This window comes from Salvia miltiorrhiza, chromosome 2 (genome assembly GCF_028751815.1).
Source record: "Salvia miltiorrhiza cultivar Shanhuang (shh) chromosome 2, IMPLAD_Smil_shh, whole genome shotgun sequence".
Taxonomy (NCBI): domain Eukaryota; kingdom Viridiplantae; phylum Streptophyta; class Magnoliopsida; order Lamiales; family Lamiaceae; genus Salvia; species Salvia miltiorrhiza.
In genome coordinates this window covers 13,110,616-13,127,515 of record NC_080388.1, presented here as the reverse complement: position 1 = coordinate 13,127,515, position 16,900 = coordinate 13,110,616, and the positions used below count along the sequence as shown (strand labels likewise).

General features: G+C 42.1%; 1 protein-coding gene across 1 annotated transcript; it reads right to left on the bottom strand.

The window, feature by feature from the left end:
* Window positions 1-12,650: 12,650 nt before the first annotated feature.
* LOC131008017 (cell wall protein RBR3-like) lies at window positions 12,651-16,357 on the bottom strand. The gene is made up of 2 exons (XM_057934920.1): window positions 16,061-16,357; window positions 12,651-13,169 (listed from the first exon to the last, which is right to left on the bottom strand). Exons 1-2 carry the CDS (start codon window positions 16,355-16,357, stop codon window positions 12,651-12,653), a joined length of 816 nt encoding a protein of 271 aa, XP_057790903.1.
* Window positions 16,358-16,900: the final 543 nt, after the last annotated feature.

Genomic DNA, 16,900 nt, shown 5'->3' with positions numbered 1-16,900 from the left:
GGAGACTTCATCATGCAGTCTTTGACTGTTTCTTCCAGTTTGTGATTTGGCCTCTTGATTTCATGAGAAGCTCTATCATATTCTGAGTTGGAGATTCTGAGCTTTTCTTCCAGTTGATTGTTCTCCGTGATTAGCTGATCAAGACCAGTTTCATCCGGAAAGTAGATAACTATCTGATTCTTGGCTCGTTCATCATTAATCTCCTTTTCCATAATCTGATTCAGCTTGAGGAGATTTTCGAACATTTTCCTCAACTGACAGTGATCAGTCATGAGCTGATCAAGCTCGTCAGCTTCATAGGTTGAGCCTTCTCCAGATTCTGAATGATCTCCTGTAGAAATCAGGGAATTATCAGTATAAGGAGTTTTTGAATGAGAGTTTACCTCTGAGCCATTCATTCCATTGTCATAGCTATTGTCAGCCACGCTTTCAGTTTTGTTGGCCATCAAAGCTTGACTCTAATCATCTGAGCTGTCAGAGTCGAATTCAGATGATTCTGTTGTGTCCTTGGAGGATTCAGCAACCATCGCCTTCTTCTTCGCATACTTGCAATCTCTTTTGGCGTTCAACTCTTTACGCTCAAACTGCGTCAGTTCAGGGCATTCATTTCGAAAGTGTCCTTTCTTTTTGCATCCAAAGCATTTCATATCTTTGATGTCGTAGGCGGCTGACTTCCTTTCACCGCTTCGATCAGTGGAATGTCTGGAGTTGTTTTCTCTTTCCTTTTCTTTGGAGTGCTGCTTGTGGAACCTTCTGTACTTGCGAAATTTAGACTCCATCTTGTTGAATCTTTCAGTCAACAGAGCATATTGACTGAAGAAGTCCTCTGGCTTGAGTTCCGCTGGTTCCTTTGTTTGCTTCTTGCTTTCTCTTGCTGAAGCTTTCAGTGCTGCTCCTCTTGAGGTTGAAGGACCATCTTTGTCTGATCCTCCAGCCTTCTTGATTCCAAGATTTCTCTGAAGGTCGAACTCATTTGCCATGAGATCAGAGAAAAGCTTGTTTGTCGGGAGCTGACTGAATCCAGGCTTATGCTAATGAGCGACTGAGTAGATCTGCCATTCTCCTCGTGGCAGTGCTCGAAGAATCTTCAAATTGATTTCTCGTTGAGTGTACTTGTCCTTCGAGATGGATTGAACTTCATTCAGGATTTGATTGAATCTGAGTTCCATCTCTTCGACAGATTCATTCTTGAGCATGAGGAAAGAGTCGAACTTTTGACATGCAATTGATAGCTCGTTCTCCTTGATTTCCTCAGAGCCTACGCACATTCTTTCAAGAATGTCCCACATCTCCTTTGCACTTTGACACTTGATGATCTTGGTGACATGCTTGTCTGGCACAGTGCTGGAGATGATACTATTGGCAAGATTGTCAAGCTCATCTTGCTTCCTTTCTTCTGTGGTGAAGTCTGCCTTCTGCTTGTTCTGGACTTCATCGAATGGATCCACGGTAGGATCAACTGGAATTCTTTTGACAGTTTCGGTGATGATGATTGGTCCATTGGTGATGACTTCCCACATTCGGCAATGTTGGACAACGAGGAAGCTTTCAAGCCGAAATTTCTATATGTCGTATTTTTCAATACTAAACATAGGTAAAGAAGATAACCTGCCATGGTTAGTCTCCATAACAACAGATAACAACAAATAAGAGAAAATAACAAGCACTACTTGAAAGAGAAAGGTTTTTCGAGACCTTTGAGGAAAAGGATCTAGTTCAATTAGAACCTATTCAGAAACAGACTGTTCTTGCGAACAACCTGCTCTGATACCAATTGTTAGGTCCGGAGGTTCTCGAATAGGTGTATGGGAGGGGAATACACCTATGGGCTATTTTTCAATTTCTCCTCTAAAAACAGAGGGATCTCAAGAATGAGATCAAAACGAAACTTTACACGCAAACTATGACACCTATTGACTGAAAAGAGTTTTGACCAAACAGGGTTGACGACTGATACTGAAAACTCTTCAGTAATGAGTTATCAGTTAAGTCACTGAAACTTAACTGATGCAAGTAAGAGCTTCAGTCGAGTTTGCTAAAACAGAGATGATATAAGTCTTCCTGACTATCTGAGGATAGATCAGTCAGACTGATATCACACGCAGCGGAAATAAACTTGTTTCGTAATAGCCTCGGTTGAGCACGTTATTAGTCTTAGGTTTCTCTTTGCAGTTATTCAGTATTCAGTTTATCAACAGTAAGAACACAGATAAGAATGTAAAGACTGAAAGCTGTAAATAACACAGAGAGTTTTACGTGGTTCGGAAAACACTTTCCTACATCCACGGTCGGTTGATCAGACCAACAATCCACTCCGCAAGTGCTTAATTGGTGCACTGCAAACCGAACCGTGTGCTTGCCGGGTGCACACAACCGTTTCACTGAAGAGACCTTACTTCAGTACCCACGCTTCACTCGCGTCGAATTTCTCACTCCTAGCACGACCTTGCACTAGGATCTCACGGAGTCAGAGTACCTTCCTGAACTACTTTTCACTCAAACACTCGGTTTCTTTCTTACGAAAGGAGGTTTGAAAAACTTGCCAACTAGACTTCAAAGAACAAGTTCTTGGAGCAAGTTTTGACCTGGGCTTCTAGGTAAACAGATATATGCCTAAGGTCTAAGAGAATGTGTGTATTTTGGCTTTGGAATTCTCTTCTTCGATTCAAGCTTTAGGGAGATTAAGCTTTGGGCTGAGTAGCAATTTCGGCAGAGCTTCAGCTTAGGTCGTTGAATCGGTGAAGATTGAAGTTGATCCTCGAGCGCTATTTATTGGAGAGGTCTTGAATAGATCTGTTGGCGGAGAACGTCTTCAAGATTTCTTCCGTTGGAGAGCATTTCGAATTTGGGCTGAGGCTTCAATCTTCGAGGTTCCTTGTTTGGTGGAAACGGCTCTCTTGAAAGACAGGAGACGTGACGTCTCTGATAAAGTAGCCACCAAATAGGAATGACCTCTGTAGAGAGGGATGATCCTGAGATCTCTGCATTTAATGCGGCTGTACTGTATAAGCACGTGGCTTCCTTTGAACGTTGGAAGTTCAGTTCGAGGAAGAATGTTTAACTGATACTTGACTTTAGTATCAGTCTGCTAAGTCCTCGAAGCACGCATTAAGTAATCAGTTCTGAACTGATTCTTCAACTGATACTTCAGTTGGTATCTTCAGTCTTCAGTCTTCAGACTGCTAACTAAACTAGAAGCGAACTCTAACACTTCAGTTCAAAATAGTTCTAGTCTATTACAAATTAAACCTAAGGATTTTGGTATCATCAAAATAAAACCTGATATTCCATGGGGTTCCCAACAATTACATAGAGTATTTATAGGGATCACAAGGGCAAAGGGTACGAAGGTCTTTTTACATTTCACACGTACTCTGCATGTATTGATATGGGCGGCGGTCACTATCTAAAAGGTTGTTCTATTCTAACTAACTTGCAGCTTTACGATCGCAGTGTTGCAGGTTAATGATGCGCTGGTCAAAGTCTCGCGTGTCAGCACAGGTATTTCTTGCTCTTTGTTCCATCCAACCATCTCTGATAACCTCGAAGGATGACTTGCCTCTTTAGTTGTCTTTCTCTGTTTTGCGCTGATGAACGTGACCACTCAGACTTCGCTCAGCTCTCTAGTTGTCCTTCAATCATGGTGTTGCTGAATCTGGCTGCGTAGACTTCATTTACTTCCCCAGTGGTCCTTCAATATAGTGGCGCTGCCGAATCATCTGCACAGACTTCTCTTGCTCTCTAGTGGTCCCTCAATGTAGCAGCGCTGCCAAACCGTCTGCGTAGGCTTCGCTCTTTCAGGATTTGGTCTGGGAGGTTAGCTTACGTACCTGCGTAGTTAACACAATCTAAAATTTATAGATATAGGAAAAAAAATACTTCCCCTATGACTACGCTGGTGAGGTTCTCATCCCTCATCAAATATGATCATATTACAGTGTTCTTTTTTGAATGAAATCAGTGGCGGAGCCAGGAATTAATTTGGAAGGGGAATGAACTTACATGGGGGTTCGGGTGCGGTAGTCCCCGAGAAAATTTTTTTTTTGGACATTCCGTATATTTAAGGCATTATTTTATTAAAAGACAAGCATAATAGTAATAATAAAGAACAACATTTTCATAGATTATATAATTTAAATATATAACAAATTAGTTTCAATACATTACAAATTTTTTTGGGACATTCTGTATTTTTAAAGCATTTTTTATTAAAAGACGAGCATAATAGTAATTATAAAGAATAATATTTTCATATACTATATAGTTTTAATATATTACAAATTAATTTCAATACATTACAAACTTTTTTTTTTGTCATTTCGTACATTTTAGGCATTTTTTATTAATAGACAAGCATAATAACAATAATAACGAAAAATATTTTCATAAATGATATATTTTCAATAAATTACAAGCTAGAATCAATAATAATAAAAGACAAGTGATTTATGCTTAATTGTTCTAATTTTAGGGGTTTGAATGTGCTCATTGTAAGTTAAATCTTCTGGAAATTGGTGCGTTTTATGGTGTATTTGATGCTTTTCAGGAGATTTAGGTTTTAATGGTGGAAGAGTATAATTTTGGGGATTTTTGGCTAAAAATGGCGTTTTTACGCCAGATCAGACCAGAGCAGAGAAATCACTGGCCAGAGCAGAGAAATCACCCGTCAGAGAACTCGCTAAGCCAAAGAAGTCGCGATAGAGAAGTCGCGCCAGAGAACTCGCTAAGCCAGAGAACTCGCTAAGTCAGAGAACTCGCTAAGCCAGAGAAGATAGCCAGAGCAGATAAATCAACCATTCCTCTGCAGAGAAGCGCCAGCATCAGAGAAGTCAGCACCAGAGAAATCATCCATATCATCCATTTCTCTGGCGTGACCCATTCCCCTGGCGATAGCCATTTCTCTGGCGAGAGCCGCGATTTCCGCCAGAGTGGAGATTACTTGCTGCGCGCGTCACAGCTGGAAGTTACCTTTTCATACACGATTCTATTTCCTTTTAGAGTCCGGTTTTGCATGGCAACTTCCATGGTGATCCTGGAGGATTTGAAGTCTATAAATAGGGCCTTACTTTTCATTGTAAGATATCATCATCATCATCATTCTTGTCCTAGTTTTAGATGCCATCTTTGCGATCTGTTGGCATCCGAAGCTTAGGATTTACTTGCTTTCATAGTTTTTCATAGTTTTCGAATTCATTGTTTTAAGTTAGATTTCAATTCAGTTTTTTAGTTTATTCTTGGATTGTGATTGAGTGACACAATTACACGTTCAAGGCGTTTACGGTATTTCGTATTTCAATTCAATTTATTTTGTTTAATCATGTTTACGTTTTTCGTTTATGATCATGCTTTCTTTTTAATTATGCAATTTAAATAATGCACTTTAGTTTCATGCTTAGATTAGAAGTCTTTAAATTTACAAGTATTTAATTTCATAAGTAGGTTTAATTTAAGTTCTTTAAAATCTTGCCTAGGGTTTAATAGTTCAATTTGCCTAGTTAATTTTAAGTTCAGTTTTTAATTAAGTTTTTAATTTCAAGTTTTAGTTTAATAATCAAAACCTTTACTGCTTTCTTTTACTGTTTTTCCTGCGATACAATTAAAAGCCCTTAAAGACTTTCCTTGAGAGATGACACTGGGTCAACTTACCATCACTAGGATGTCCTTGTCCTATTGCAAGTCAATCTAGAGGTGTTTCTAGTTGAGTCAAATTTTTGGCGCCGTTGCCGGGGAAAGTTTTAGGCGTTTTAGTTGTGTCGGTTTTACTTGCTTTATTTAAATTTCTGTTTTTCTCGTTTTTGTTACCTTTCTCTCCCTCCGGTGCGTTTACTCCGTGTGTTAAGTGTTGTGTATGCAGGGACGCCGTAGTCTGAAAAGAAAACTTACTCCCCCGCTAGATAACACTCGCACACATACCAGAGTAGCCGTGTTATACTCTGACTCTGATTCTGAGGCACACTCTGAAGCTAGCTCTGAATCTGACCAGCCAGAGCAAACTACAGCCACGGCAGAACACACTAAGGAGGAAGAGGCCAGCTCCGCCAATTTCATTCCTAAGCAGAATTTCAACGAGGAAGAGAAGGAGATGGCCCAAAACGTGGAATACATGGGAGACTTCACCAGGCCGGTGATTGGCGATACCAACACGTCGGCAATTGTGCTCCCCACTGCTGTGAGAAACTACAATCTCAAGCCGAATGACTCGAATTTACTGCCGGTGTTCCACGGGATGCAAGGTGAAGATGCCCTGCAATTCATTAGGGATTTCTGCACCCAAGTGCAAACGATTCCTCTGCTTACTCTCACGGAGGACCAACTCAAGCTCAAGTGCTTCCCCTACGCACTTAAGGATCGGGCGAGGACGTGGATGCTCTCTCTGCCGCCCAACTCTATCACTACATGGGGAGATGCTTGTGAAAAATTCATGCTGAAGTACTACCCAAGTCACAAGACACAGGAGCTGAGAACAAAAATAATGGAGTTCACCCAAGGAGCGGATGAGCCTTTGCATGAAGCTTGGGAGAGATATGAAGAACTCCTCCGTCAATGTCCACAACATCAATTTCCCAACGTGATGTTAATGCAGTTTTTCTACGATGGGTTAGTAGAAACTGCCCAATTCATGGTGGACAGCACTGCAGGAGGTAACATAGCTCGGAAGACTGCAGCAGAGCTGAAGGAGATATTCAAGACCTTAGCCGAGAGCTCACAACAGAAATCAGTCCGTGGGAAAAGAGTTGAGGCCAGCTCTGTGACGCAACAGTTTGAGCTGCAGAAGCAAGTAGCTGATCTTGTGAGACAAGTGGAGCATCTTAAGATGGGTAAGATGGACACACCTCCCGTCCCGGTGCAGAATTCAGCTATGCAGCATGCAGCGCTGCCAAATGTTGAGCCTTGTGGAATATGTGGAGATTTCAGCCATGGAGCTAATGAGTGTCACAGAATGGGCGAGTTCACTCCGGAGGGTCAAGCTGAAGTCTATGCGGCACAAGGATTTCAAGGCTACAATCAAGGGCCAAGCAGACCTGGCTTCGTGCAAAACTACAATCAAGGGCAAAGCTATAATCAAGGGCAGAGCAGACCACAGAATTATAATCAAGGGCAGAACGGCAATAATGGATGGAGAGGACAGCAGCCCTATGCACCGCAGCAAAATTTTTCCCAACAATATCCACCGAGGTATCAACAGCAAGGGAATTTTCAGCCTGCGCAGCAACACGCTCAGCCCCAGAAGTCATCACTTGAAGATACGTTGCAAGCTTTCATGGAGATTAGCAAGCAAAATATGGAGATGACTAAGCAGACTATGGAGTCTCAAGCTTCCACCATAAAAAGACTTGAGACCACCGTAGGGCAACTGTCGGGCACCCTGAACCAATTGCAGCAGCAGCAGCAGCCGGGAAAATTTCATGGTCAACCTCTGCAAACTCACCAAGCTTTAGCTATCACTGCTCTCGAAGAGCAGACTTGGATACCGGAACAAGCATGGATTCCAGAGAAGACCAGGATACCAGAGCTGACGTGGATGCCTGAACCAACCACGGTACTAGAGCAGAAGAAGGTAACCGCGCTGCCCAGCCCAGCCTTACCGAGTGCCGCGCTGCCCAGCCCAGCTTTGTCGAATGCAGCACTGCAGAGTCCAATGCAGCCGAGCTCTCCTCTGCCAGAGTCAGAGCAGCCGAGATCCCCTCTGCCAGAGTCAGAGCAGCCGAGCTCTCCTCTGCCAGAGTCAGAGCAACCTTCAGCACTGCAGAATCTAACACTTCAGAATCCAGCTATGCAGGAGCCAGCTATACCAAGTCTAGCTCTGCAGCATCCTGCCATGCGTAGTTCAGCTATGCAAAATTCGGCCCCGCAGAGTGCAGCCTTGCCAAGGGCAGCATTGCAATGGTCAGTCATGCCAAATCCAGTTCTGCAAAACTATGGCATGAGAAAGGCACCTAAGCTGATAAGGACGCCAGAGCTAAGCAGAGCACAGGAGCTGAGACGAGCGCCAGAGTTGATAAGGCGGCCAGAGCTAACTCTCCACAAGTCCACTACGCCGTATCGACCACCGAAAGTTGTCCAACGTTCCAGCCCACCTCTGCCACCACCAATTGTTGATCCAACCCAACCATTACCGAAGCAAGGAGATCCTGGCAGCTTTATTCTTAGTATTGGTTTGGGTAGAGCTGGAGAGTTCTCGGGAATGTTAGACTTAGGTGCAGCAATCAATGTCCTGCCGTTTGCTATTTTTCAGAAATTGGGCAGGAAGGAATATGAGCTTAAAAGCACGAGAACAAGACTTCAACTAGCTGATGGAGCATATTGTAGCACTCGTGGTCTTTTAAAGATGTTGAGGTCAAGGTGAGAGGAATCACGGTGCTAGCCGATTTCGTAGTGCTTGATGAAGGGCAGGGCGTTATAGGAAAGAATGGACACCTTGTTCTACTCGGACGGCCTTTTATGGCTACTACCCAGACTCGCATTGATGTGGGATCTGGAACTGTGAGTATGGCGGGATCCGGTAGATCGGTAACGTTCTCGGTTTTCGATAAGAAGCCTGTTATTCCTACCTCTTTAATGTATTTCTGTTCTTTTGTTGAGATTTCTGACCATGTGGAAGAAGTGGGAAATTTCAGCGCTAACAGTCTTCCGCCAGCTCTATCCAGCACTCCAGCTCTGACGAGCCCAGCTCTGACTACTCCGCCAACTATGACGAAGGACACTAGTGCTGCACATCTTTTGCCAGTTCTGACGAGCCCAGCGCTGCCCATCCAGCCTGCTGTGATGAGCACTGGCCCGGACGAAGAAAAGGAGATGCCGATTCTCAGATCGGTAGCGCTGTCCCAGAATAAAGAAGGTGTGTTGCCAAAGGACGTGTTTGACCCTGGTGTCGCCCAGTCTAAGGAGAATTTCAGAGGAGAGGGTCATCGCATGAAACCCGATTATGGGCAGTTGAGTACTCCGATGGTGGTGGAGTCTCACACTCTGCATGATCCTCACTAAGGGTCAGATCTGAAGTCGGGCTGACGACTCTAACTCTAGCGCTTGGTGGGAGGCAACCCACCGTTGGTTTGTTTTTGTTTTTCTTGTTCTTTTCTTGTTTTTCGTTGTTTGTTTTGTGTTTTTCTTAAGCTTCGGTTGCTTTGCGGATCCTATGATGCTTGGTGTGCATGCCCTTTTCCGAGCTGCACTTCTCCCAACGTGGCAACTCTCTGCTCTGCACAGACCGTAAATCCCCCTATTCACCACCTCGCACGATGCTTCAGTTTCTCAATGCCGATAATCAGGGACGTTTTCTCAACTCTATTCTTATTTCTTTTGTGCCCTGAGGACATGGCATGCTTTAAGTGTGGGGGGGGTGTTTTATTGTGTTTATATTGTCAATTGGGCAAAATTGATTTTTCTATGCTTAGTTTTTGGTCTCGAATCTTGCTAGTTTGTATAAATTTGTGGAAGAGAATAAGGTTTTCGATGCAAATTTCGGGTTTGAGAATGAATGGTGGTTATTCTTATTTTACTCTTGATATATGTTTCTTGTTTGTGCAAAGAATTAAGAGTTTTGTTACAACACGATTGTAAGTTAGTAAAACGTGATTTGTCCGGTAGATGCTAGAAGGAGTGTTGTCATTGTGATTGCCTACGATCGTATCTTATCTGTGAAATGTGAAAAATGTTGGACGAATTGCCAACTTTAAAATTGCCAGCTCTGAAACATCTGGCCTGTTCTGAAATGTGATAGCTCTGAGTCTCTGCTCCTCTAGTCTAACTATGAGCATGGGAAACCACGTGAAAAGACTTTGGATTACATCCAAATGGTTTTTATTTCGCGAATTATGGCTCAACTGTCGAAAATCTCAAGCACACAAAGTGTGAAAAATGGTGATATTGATTATAAAGGCGATCACATTAGGGAATTCACTTCTAGCGGAGAATTGGGTCTGATCGAATTGCTTACATTACTGTTTTGTTGCTTCTTAAACTTTGAGTTAATTGCATGATCGAGAGAGGTGTATTGATTGTAAAATTTTGAATTGACTTTGAGAATGATTGGATGGAAATTAGCATTGTTGAAATTCCCATCTCTTCCTAGGATTCATATGGATTTTGCTTGAGGACAAGCAAAAGGCTAAGTGTGGGGGGGTTGATTTATGCTTAATTGTTCTAATTTTAGGGGTTTGAATGTGCTCATTGTAAGTTAAATCTTCTGGAAATTGGTGCGTTTTATGGTGTATTTGATGCTTTTCAGGAGATTTAGGTTTTAATGGTGGAAGAGTATAATTTTGGGGATTTTTGGCTAAAAATGGCGTTTTTACGCCAGACCAGACCAGACCAGAGAAATCACTGGCCAGAGCAGAGAAATCGCTGGCCAGAGCAGAGAAATCACCCGTCAGAGAACTCGCGAAGCCAAAGAAGTCGCGACAGAGAAGTCGCGCCAGAGAACTCGCTAAGCCAGAGAACTCGCTAAGCCAGAGAAGATAGCCAGAGCAGATAAATCAACCATTCCTCTGCAGAGAAGCGCCAGCATCAGAGAAGTCAGCACCAGAGAAATCATCCATTTCTCTGGCGTGACCCATTCCCCTGGCGATAGCCATTTCTCTGGCGAGAGCCGCGATTTCCGCCAGAGTGGAGATTACTTGCTGCGCGCGTCACAGCTGGAAGTTACCTTTTCATACACGATTCTATTTCCTTTTAGAGTCCGGTTTTGCATGGCAACTTCCATGGTGATCCTGGAGGATTTGAAGTCTATAAATAGGGCCTTACTTTTCATTGTAAGATATCATCATCATCATCATTCTTGTCCTAGTTTTAGATGCCATCTTTGCGATCTGTTGGCATCCGAAGCTTAGGATTTACTTGCTTTCATAGTTTTTCATAGTTTTCGAATTCATTGTTTTAAGTTAGATTTCAATTCAGTTTTTTAGTTTATTCTTGGATTGTGATTGAGTGACACAATTACACGTTCAAGACGTTTACGGTATTTCGTATTTCAATTCAATTTATTTTGTTTAATCATGTTTACGTTTTTCGTTTATGATCATGCTTTCTTTTTAATTATGCAATTTAAATTATGCACTTTAGTTTCATGCTTAGATTAGAAGTCTTTAAATTTACAAGTATTTAATTTCATAAGTAGGTTTAATTTAAGTTCTTTAAAATCTTGGCTAGGGTTTAATAGTTCAATTTGCCTAGTTAATTTTAAGTTCAGTTTTTAATTAAGTTTTTAATTTCAAGTTTTAGTTTAATAATCAAAACCTTTACTGCTTTCTTTTACTGTTTTTCCTGCGATACAATTAAAAGCCCTTTAAGACTTTCCTTGAGAGATGACACTGGGTCAACTTACCATCACTAGGATGTCCTTGTCCTATTGCAAGTCAATCTAGAGGTGTTTCTAGTTGAGTCAACAAGCATAATAATAATAGGAAACAAATTTTTTTTGGGCATTCCATCCATTTTAGGCATTTTCTATTAAAAGGCAAGCATAATAGTGATAATAATGTATAATATTTTTTAAATATGTAATAACATATTTTTGTCTAAAAATGATGACATATGTTCAATAAATATAAATAAAATATTCAATAAACGTAAATAAAATTATTACAAAATTATTATTAATAAATTTATGATTGTGCATGGACTTACAATCTTTTATACTCCCTCCGTCCACGAATTAAAGCCCCGTTTGAGGGTGGGCACGGAGACTAAGAAAGCTAAAAAAGGTGTTGTAGATGAAATATAAGGGTAGTTGACTAAAGTGATAAAGTAGTTGACTAAAGTGTTAAAGGTGTTGTGTGGTGGGTCCACTAGTGATAAAGTGTAATAAATATAGAATATAAAAATGATAAAGTTGTTGTAAGGTGGATCTATTAGTGGCAAAGGGTAGTAAATATAGAAAAAGAAGAAGAGTAAAAAGGTACATAAAGTACAATAGGGCTTTAATTGGTGGACAAAAATTTAAGTGCAAGTAGGGCTTTAATTCGTGGACGGAGGGAGTATATATATATATATATATATATATATATATATATATATATATATATATTATTTCTTGAATATTTATAATCAACATATTTATGACACAATTGCATACTGTTATGGTAGACTAAGAACAACTTCAAGATATGACATCCAGTAAAAAGTCAGATCAGCTGAAGGAATTTTCACAGTGCACATATTCGAGATGGAACAAATGATGATGATAATAATGATTATATATTCGTTACAAATATTTATCGCCGTCTTCCAAAAATATTTACGATAATTGTTATTTTTTTATACATATATTATAGAGTTAATATATAAAACTATCCACTTTCATATTGTAAAGATAAAAATTGTCCACTAAGATAAAAATAATAAAAACTGTCCACTTTTTGATTGAAAAGACAGAAATACCCCTTACTTTAAAATTAAAAAAAATGGCCACTCATTTCTCTCTTTCTCTCATCTCTCTCTTCACCTTCACATCACTCTCTCTCTCTCTCTCTCTCTCTCTCTCTCTCTCTCTCTCTCTCCCCCTCCCTCTCTCCCCCTCCCTCTTCCTCTCCTTCTCGTCCTCGCGGCCGCTCCACAGTTGCCGCCCACCACCACCGCTACACTGCTGTTCTGAGACGGAGGGAGCCGCGCACGCGGAAGCGTTGCTCCGCCACTGCTGACTCGCCCCGCCCCTAAATTCCAATTCGCCTCGCCGGAGTCGTTGCAGCGGCTGGGCAGATCTGGCGCGGCCATGAGCTACCCACTGAACGGCAGATCTGGCGCAGGCAATAGAGGATGGGGTCGGACGACGGTGGGTGGCGCGAAGGCTGGTGAGGATCTGGTGGTTCTGGCGGCGGAGCTAGGGGGTTTTGCTGTGGAAACCCTAGATCTGAAGCGGCGTTCTCGGATTCGACGGCGACATGGTGCTGCGTGGTGGCGCGGAGGCTGGTGAGGATCTGGTGGTTCTGGCGGTGGAGCTCGGCCACTTGCGCCATCAGCTCCTCCATGTGCTTCTGCTTCTGAAGGTGGCTCCGCCGCCCCGATGAGGATCCGAGGGCTGATACTGCACCAGCCGTTCTTCGGCGGGGAGAAGCGGACACCGTCGGAGATCCAACTGGCCGAGAATAAGGTGATCCCGTTGCTGATGACGGATGTGATTTGGCAGCTGGCGCTGCCGATTGGGGCAGATCGTGATCACGAATTCTCAAACCCTAGCATGGAATTGAAATTGGATGAGGTGATAAATGAGCGGCGGAGGATTTTGTGGATTTTATTAAAGAGATTTGATCGATTGAAAGAGAAACATATTTTGGATAATTGATTAATGTTCTTGAATTCACAACCAAATTTATGAATTCACAACTTAATATTCTTGAATTCAAACTCAGATCTATGAATTCACAACTTAATGTTCTTGAATTCACAACCAACTCGATGAATTCACATCTTAATATTCTTGAATTCACAACGAGATCTATGAATTCACAACTAAAACTTGAATTCACAAACAAAATAAATTCTAGTTTTAATTGTGAATCAAACTTTAAAAACTCAAATTCACAATTACTTGAATTCACAATCAAAATAAATTTTGGTTGTGAATTAAATTCTAGTTGTGAATTCGTCCTAGTTGTGAATTCACAACCAAAAAATTCTGATTGTGAATTAAATTCTGGTTGTGAATTCGAATGGTTGTGAATTCACAACCAAAACATTTTGGTTGAGAATTTGACTGGTTGTGATGTCGCGGCCGCGCCCGCTAGGGATAGCGAACTCGGGGAAATCGCAACGAGGGGAGGGGGTATAGGAGCGGGATTAGAAAGGGGCATATCTAACCTTTTGATGACTCAACATTATATAAGACAACAATTTAAGAACAACAGATATTGATGGAGATCAAAGGGGAAACATAATATTATCCAAACGGGTATGTGAGGACATTGTTGAATAGTACATTATTGTTTGACGGATATCATAATATCTAGCAAATCAGTGTGTGCAGCGGAATAACAACAACTCGGGCATATGTATGAAGACATATACCCTGCTCTGATGTACTCATCCTAGCTTGACAAAAGCTCCACTTGCACACCACATTCCCAAACATCGCTCAACCTGCACATTTAGAAATACATGCAGGGCTAAGTACGAGGGTACTTAGTGGACACATGCCGAAATATACATACATACAAACATTTTATTGTCAAGCCTTTCAACAGTAGTAAGATACGAGGGTTTTTCTTTAAAGACTCGTATTTACCAAAAATATCATTTCTTTAACAAATATCCCGCGCAGGCATTTTAACATCATTAATCACCATATCAGTAATTAGTGCCGAGAGGTAGGCCTCCCTCTACGGACACTATGATCGGCCAACCCGCTAGATGACTCACGATCACAAGGGTGTACACTAATTCCAAAGGGATTTGCGGTCCCATCCAGAATCCGAATTCGATTAGCATCAGATAGGTAATTAACAACAAAACGTAAAGCATTTAGGCATTGACAATATCATTCAAAAATCTTAAGCATAAAAATTGTAACAATTCTATAATATGGTTTTAGTTTTCGTAAGAAAGCCTCACCTGGTAGTGGTGACTCACGTCTAAAGCCTTAAACTCTTTGCGTTCAACCTTAATTGAAAAAAAATGCAAGGTCTTAGACCGTGGAAAATCTAACATAACTGTGGATGCGTAACGTGATTATGCATGGCTCATATTCTGGTTATTAGACTAAGGTGACATTAAGGGAAATCTTATCTCTAGACCTTGTATTAAAGCAATTAAACCAACTAGGTTTTGTCTCGTGAGATCTAGTGATTACTATTTTGATTTGCTCTCTTACGGGTGTTCTAATTTGCTAATTTAATAATAATCTCCCTTCGTGAGTAAAGGAAAAGAAATGAAACTCAAAACACCCTAAGTTCTTTCTCTTTCTATCTCACGTCTGCTCTGCCTCATTGTTCTCTGCTCTGGAAAGTTAGCTCTGGCTGCTTGGTCAGCTATGGCGATTTTACTCGGAAAGTCAGCTCTGGCCTTCGAAAGTCAGCTCTGGCGAATCTAGCTCTGGAAAGTCAGCTCTAGCCTTCGAAAGTCAGCTCTGGCGAATCTAGCTCTGGAAAGTCAGCTCTGGCCTTCGAAAGTCAGCTCTGGCGAATCTAGCTCTGGAAAGTCAGCTCTGGCGAATTACTCGGAAAGTCAGCTCTGGCCTCCGAAAGTCAGCTCTGGCGATTTACTCGGAAAGTCAGCTCTGGCCTCCGAAAGTCAGCTCTGGTGACTTAGCTCTGGAAAGTCAGTTCTGGTGTTTTGGCTCTGGAAGGTCAGCTCAGTCCTCCGAAAGTCAGCTCTGGCCTTCGAAAGTCAGCTCTGCTCTGGCGTTTTCCAGCTCTGATCTGGAACTTCCAGCTCTGCTCTGGTATTTCTAGCTCTGCTCTGGCATTTTCTGTTCTGCTCTGGCATTTTCCAACTCTGCTCTGGCATTTCCAGTTCTGCTCTGGCATTTTCCACTCTGCTCTGGCATTTTCTGGGCAGAACGACGAGGGTTTCCAGTTTCCAGAACTAGGGATCTTCGTCCTTTCTTGCCTCGATTCTCGCTCGTACGTCGGCCCTAATCTATTCCTATGTGAGCATGCTGTGCTTGTTCAAGTTCAACTACGTCTAAAGCCTAAAGTTCTCGTTGTTTAAACAAAGTTTCAAGTCGTTGTTCTACCGGAAAGGTGACCTAACATGCTTCTAGTGTTCGTGTTTTTCATGCTGAAAAGAGTAGCATTAGAGATCGAGAGTTACCTTGTTGTTGCGCGCTTTGGTCGGACAAGCATGATGGATCCTCGCTTCTTCGATCGTCGAGGTTCAAACTGGAATGAAAGCTAAGTTCTTAGGCTTGAAAACAATGGAAGGGAACACGGCGAAGGGAGGAGAAAGGGCCGTGTCTTACCTTGAAAGTGTAGCAAGGGCTTCGGTCTAATCTTCTCCGTGGAAGACGTCGAGAGAGAGGAAATGGAGCTCTTGCTGTTGCTGCTGGATTTTCAGAGTGCCGAAAGAGAGAAGGGGTGGCACAAAGGAGTGAAGGGGAGTTTAAATAGGGGAGCTCGGCTGTGTGCACTTGAGTGCCGAAGGGTGGCAGCTCTGGCTGGCATTGGGTGGCGTGGGAGAGGGGGAGGCGTTTCAGCTGCTCGCCCAATGGAGGAGCTGCTGCTGCTCTGCTGCCGCTGTTGCTGCCGTGCTGTGGAGGTGGCGTGCGGCTCTTCGGCTGCTGCCCAATGGGGGGGGAGGAGCTGCTGCTGCTGCTGCTTTGCGTGGGGAAAGGGGGTGGCCTTTCGGCTGCCCAGCCAATGGGCATGGCTGCAGCACCTTTTCCCACCTCTTCTCTTTCTTCCTTTTCCTTCTCTTTCTTAATCATTGTGTGGGTAGGTGGTAGGATAGGGTGGTGTGAGAGGTGAAGTGATGTAAGAGGAAAAATCTAATTAAAATCCTTCAGAGTTGATTTTCTCAGTATTAGAAATACTGTTTTCTTGTTTTCCTAAAGTTGATAACGCTAAATTAAATCCGTAGATTTAATGCGTTCGTTATTCTAATACCTAAATTAAATTCGTGGATTTAATTATCCTCGAAGTCGGAATTAATTCACGACTTGGTAAATCATGCGAAGATAAACTCCGTCTTGCTAAATAACACAACTTAGCTAAGTTGGTTATAACTCGGATTAATAATCATTCATCAACTCAAAGATTCTCATCGCGGTCTTAAACACGCGAAAATAAATAAAGCATACTGTTAGCTAAGCAACTTTGTCACCGAGATTCATAAATTCAGCAACATAAAAGAAAACATAAAACTTCAATTACTGGCAGATAGGTAAGTAAATACACAATACTGTAATTAAAATACTGATAATAGAGCGGGTTACTACATCCTACCCCTCTTAACAAAAATTTCGTCCCGA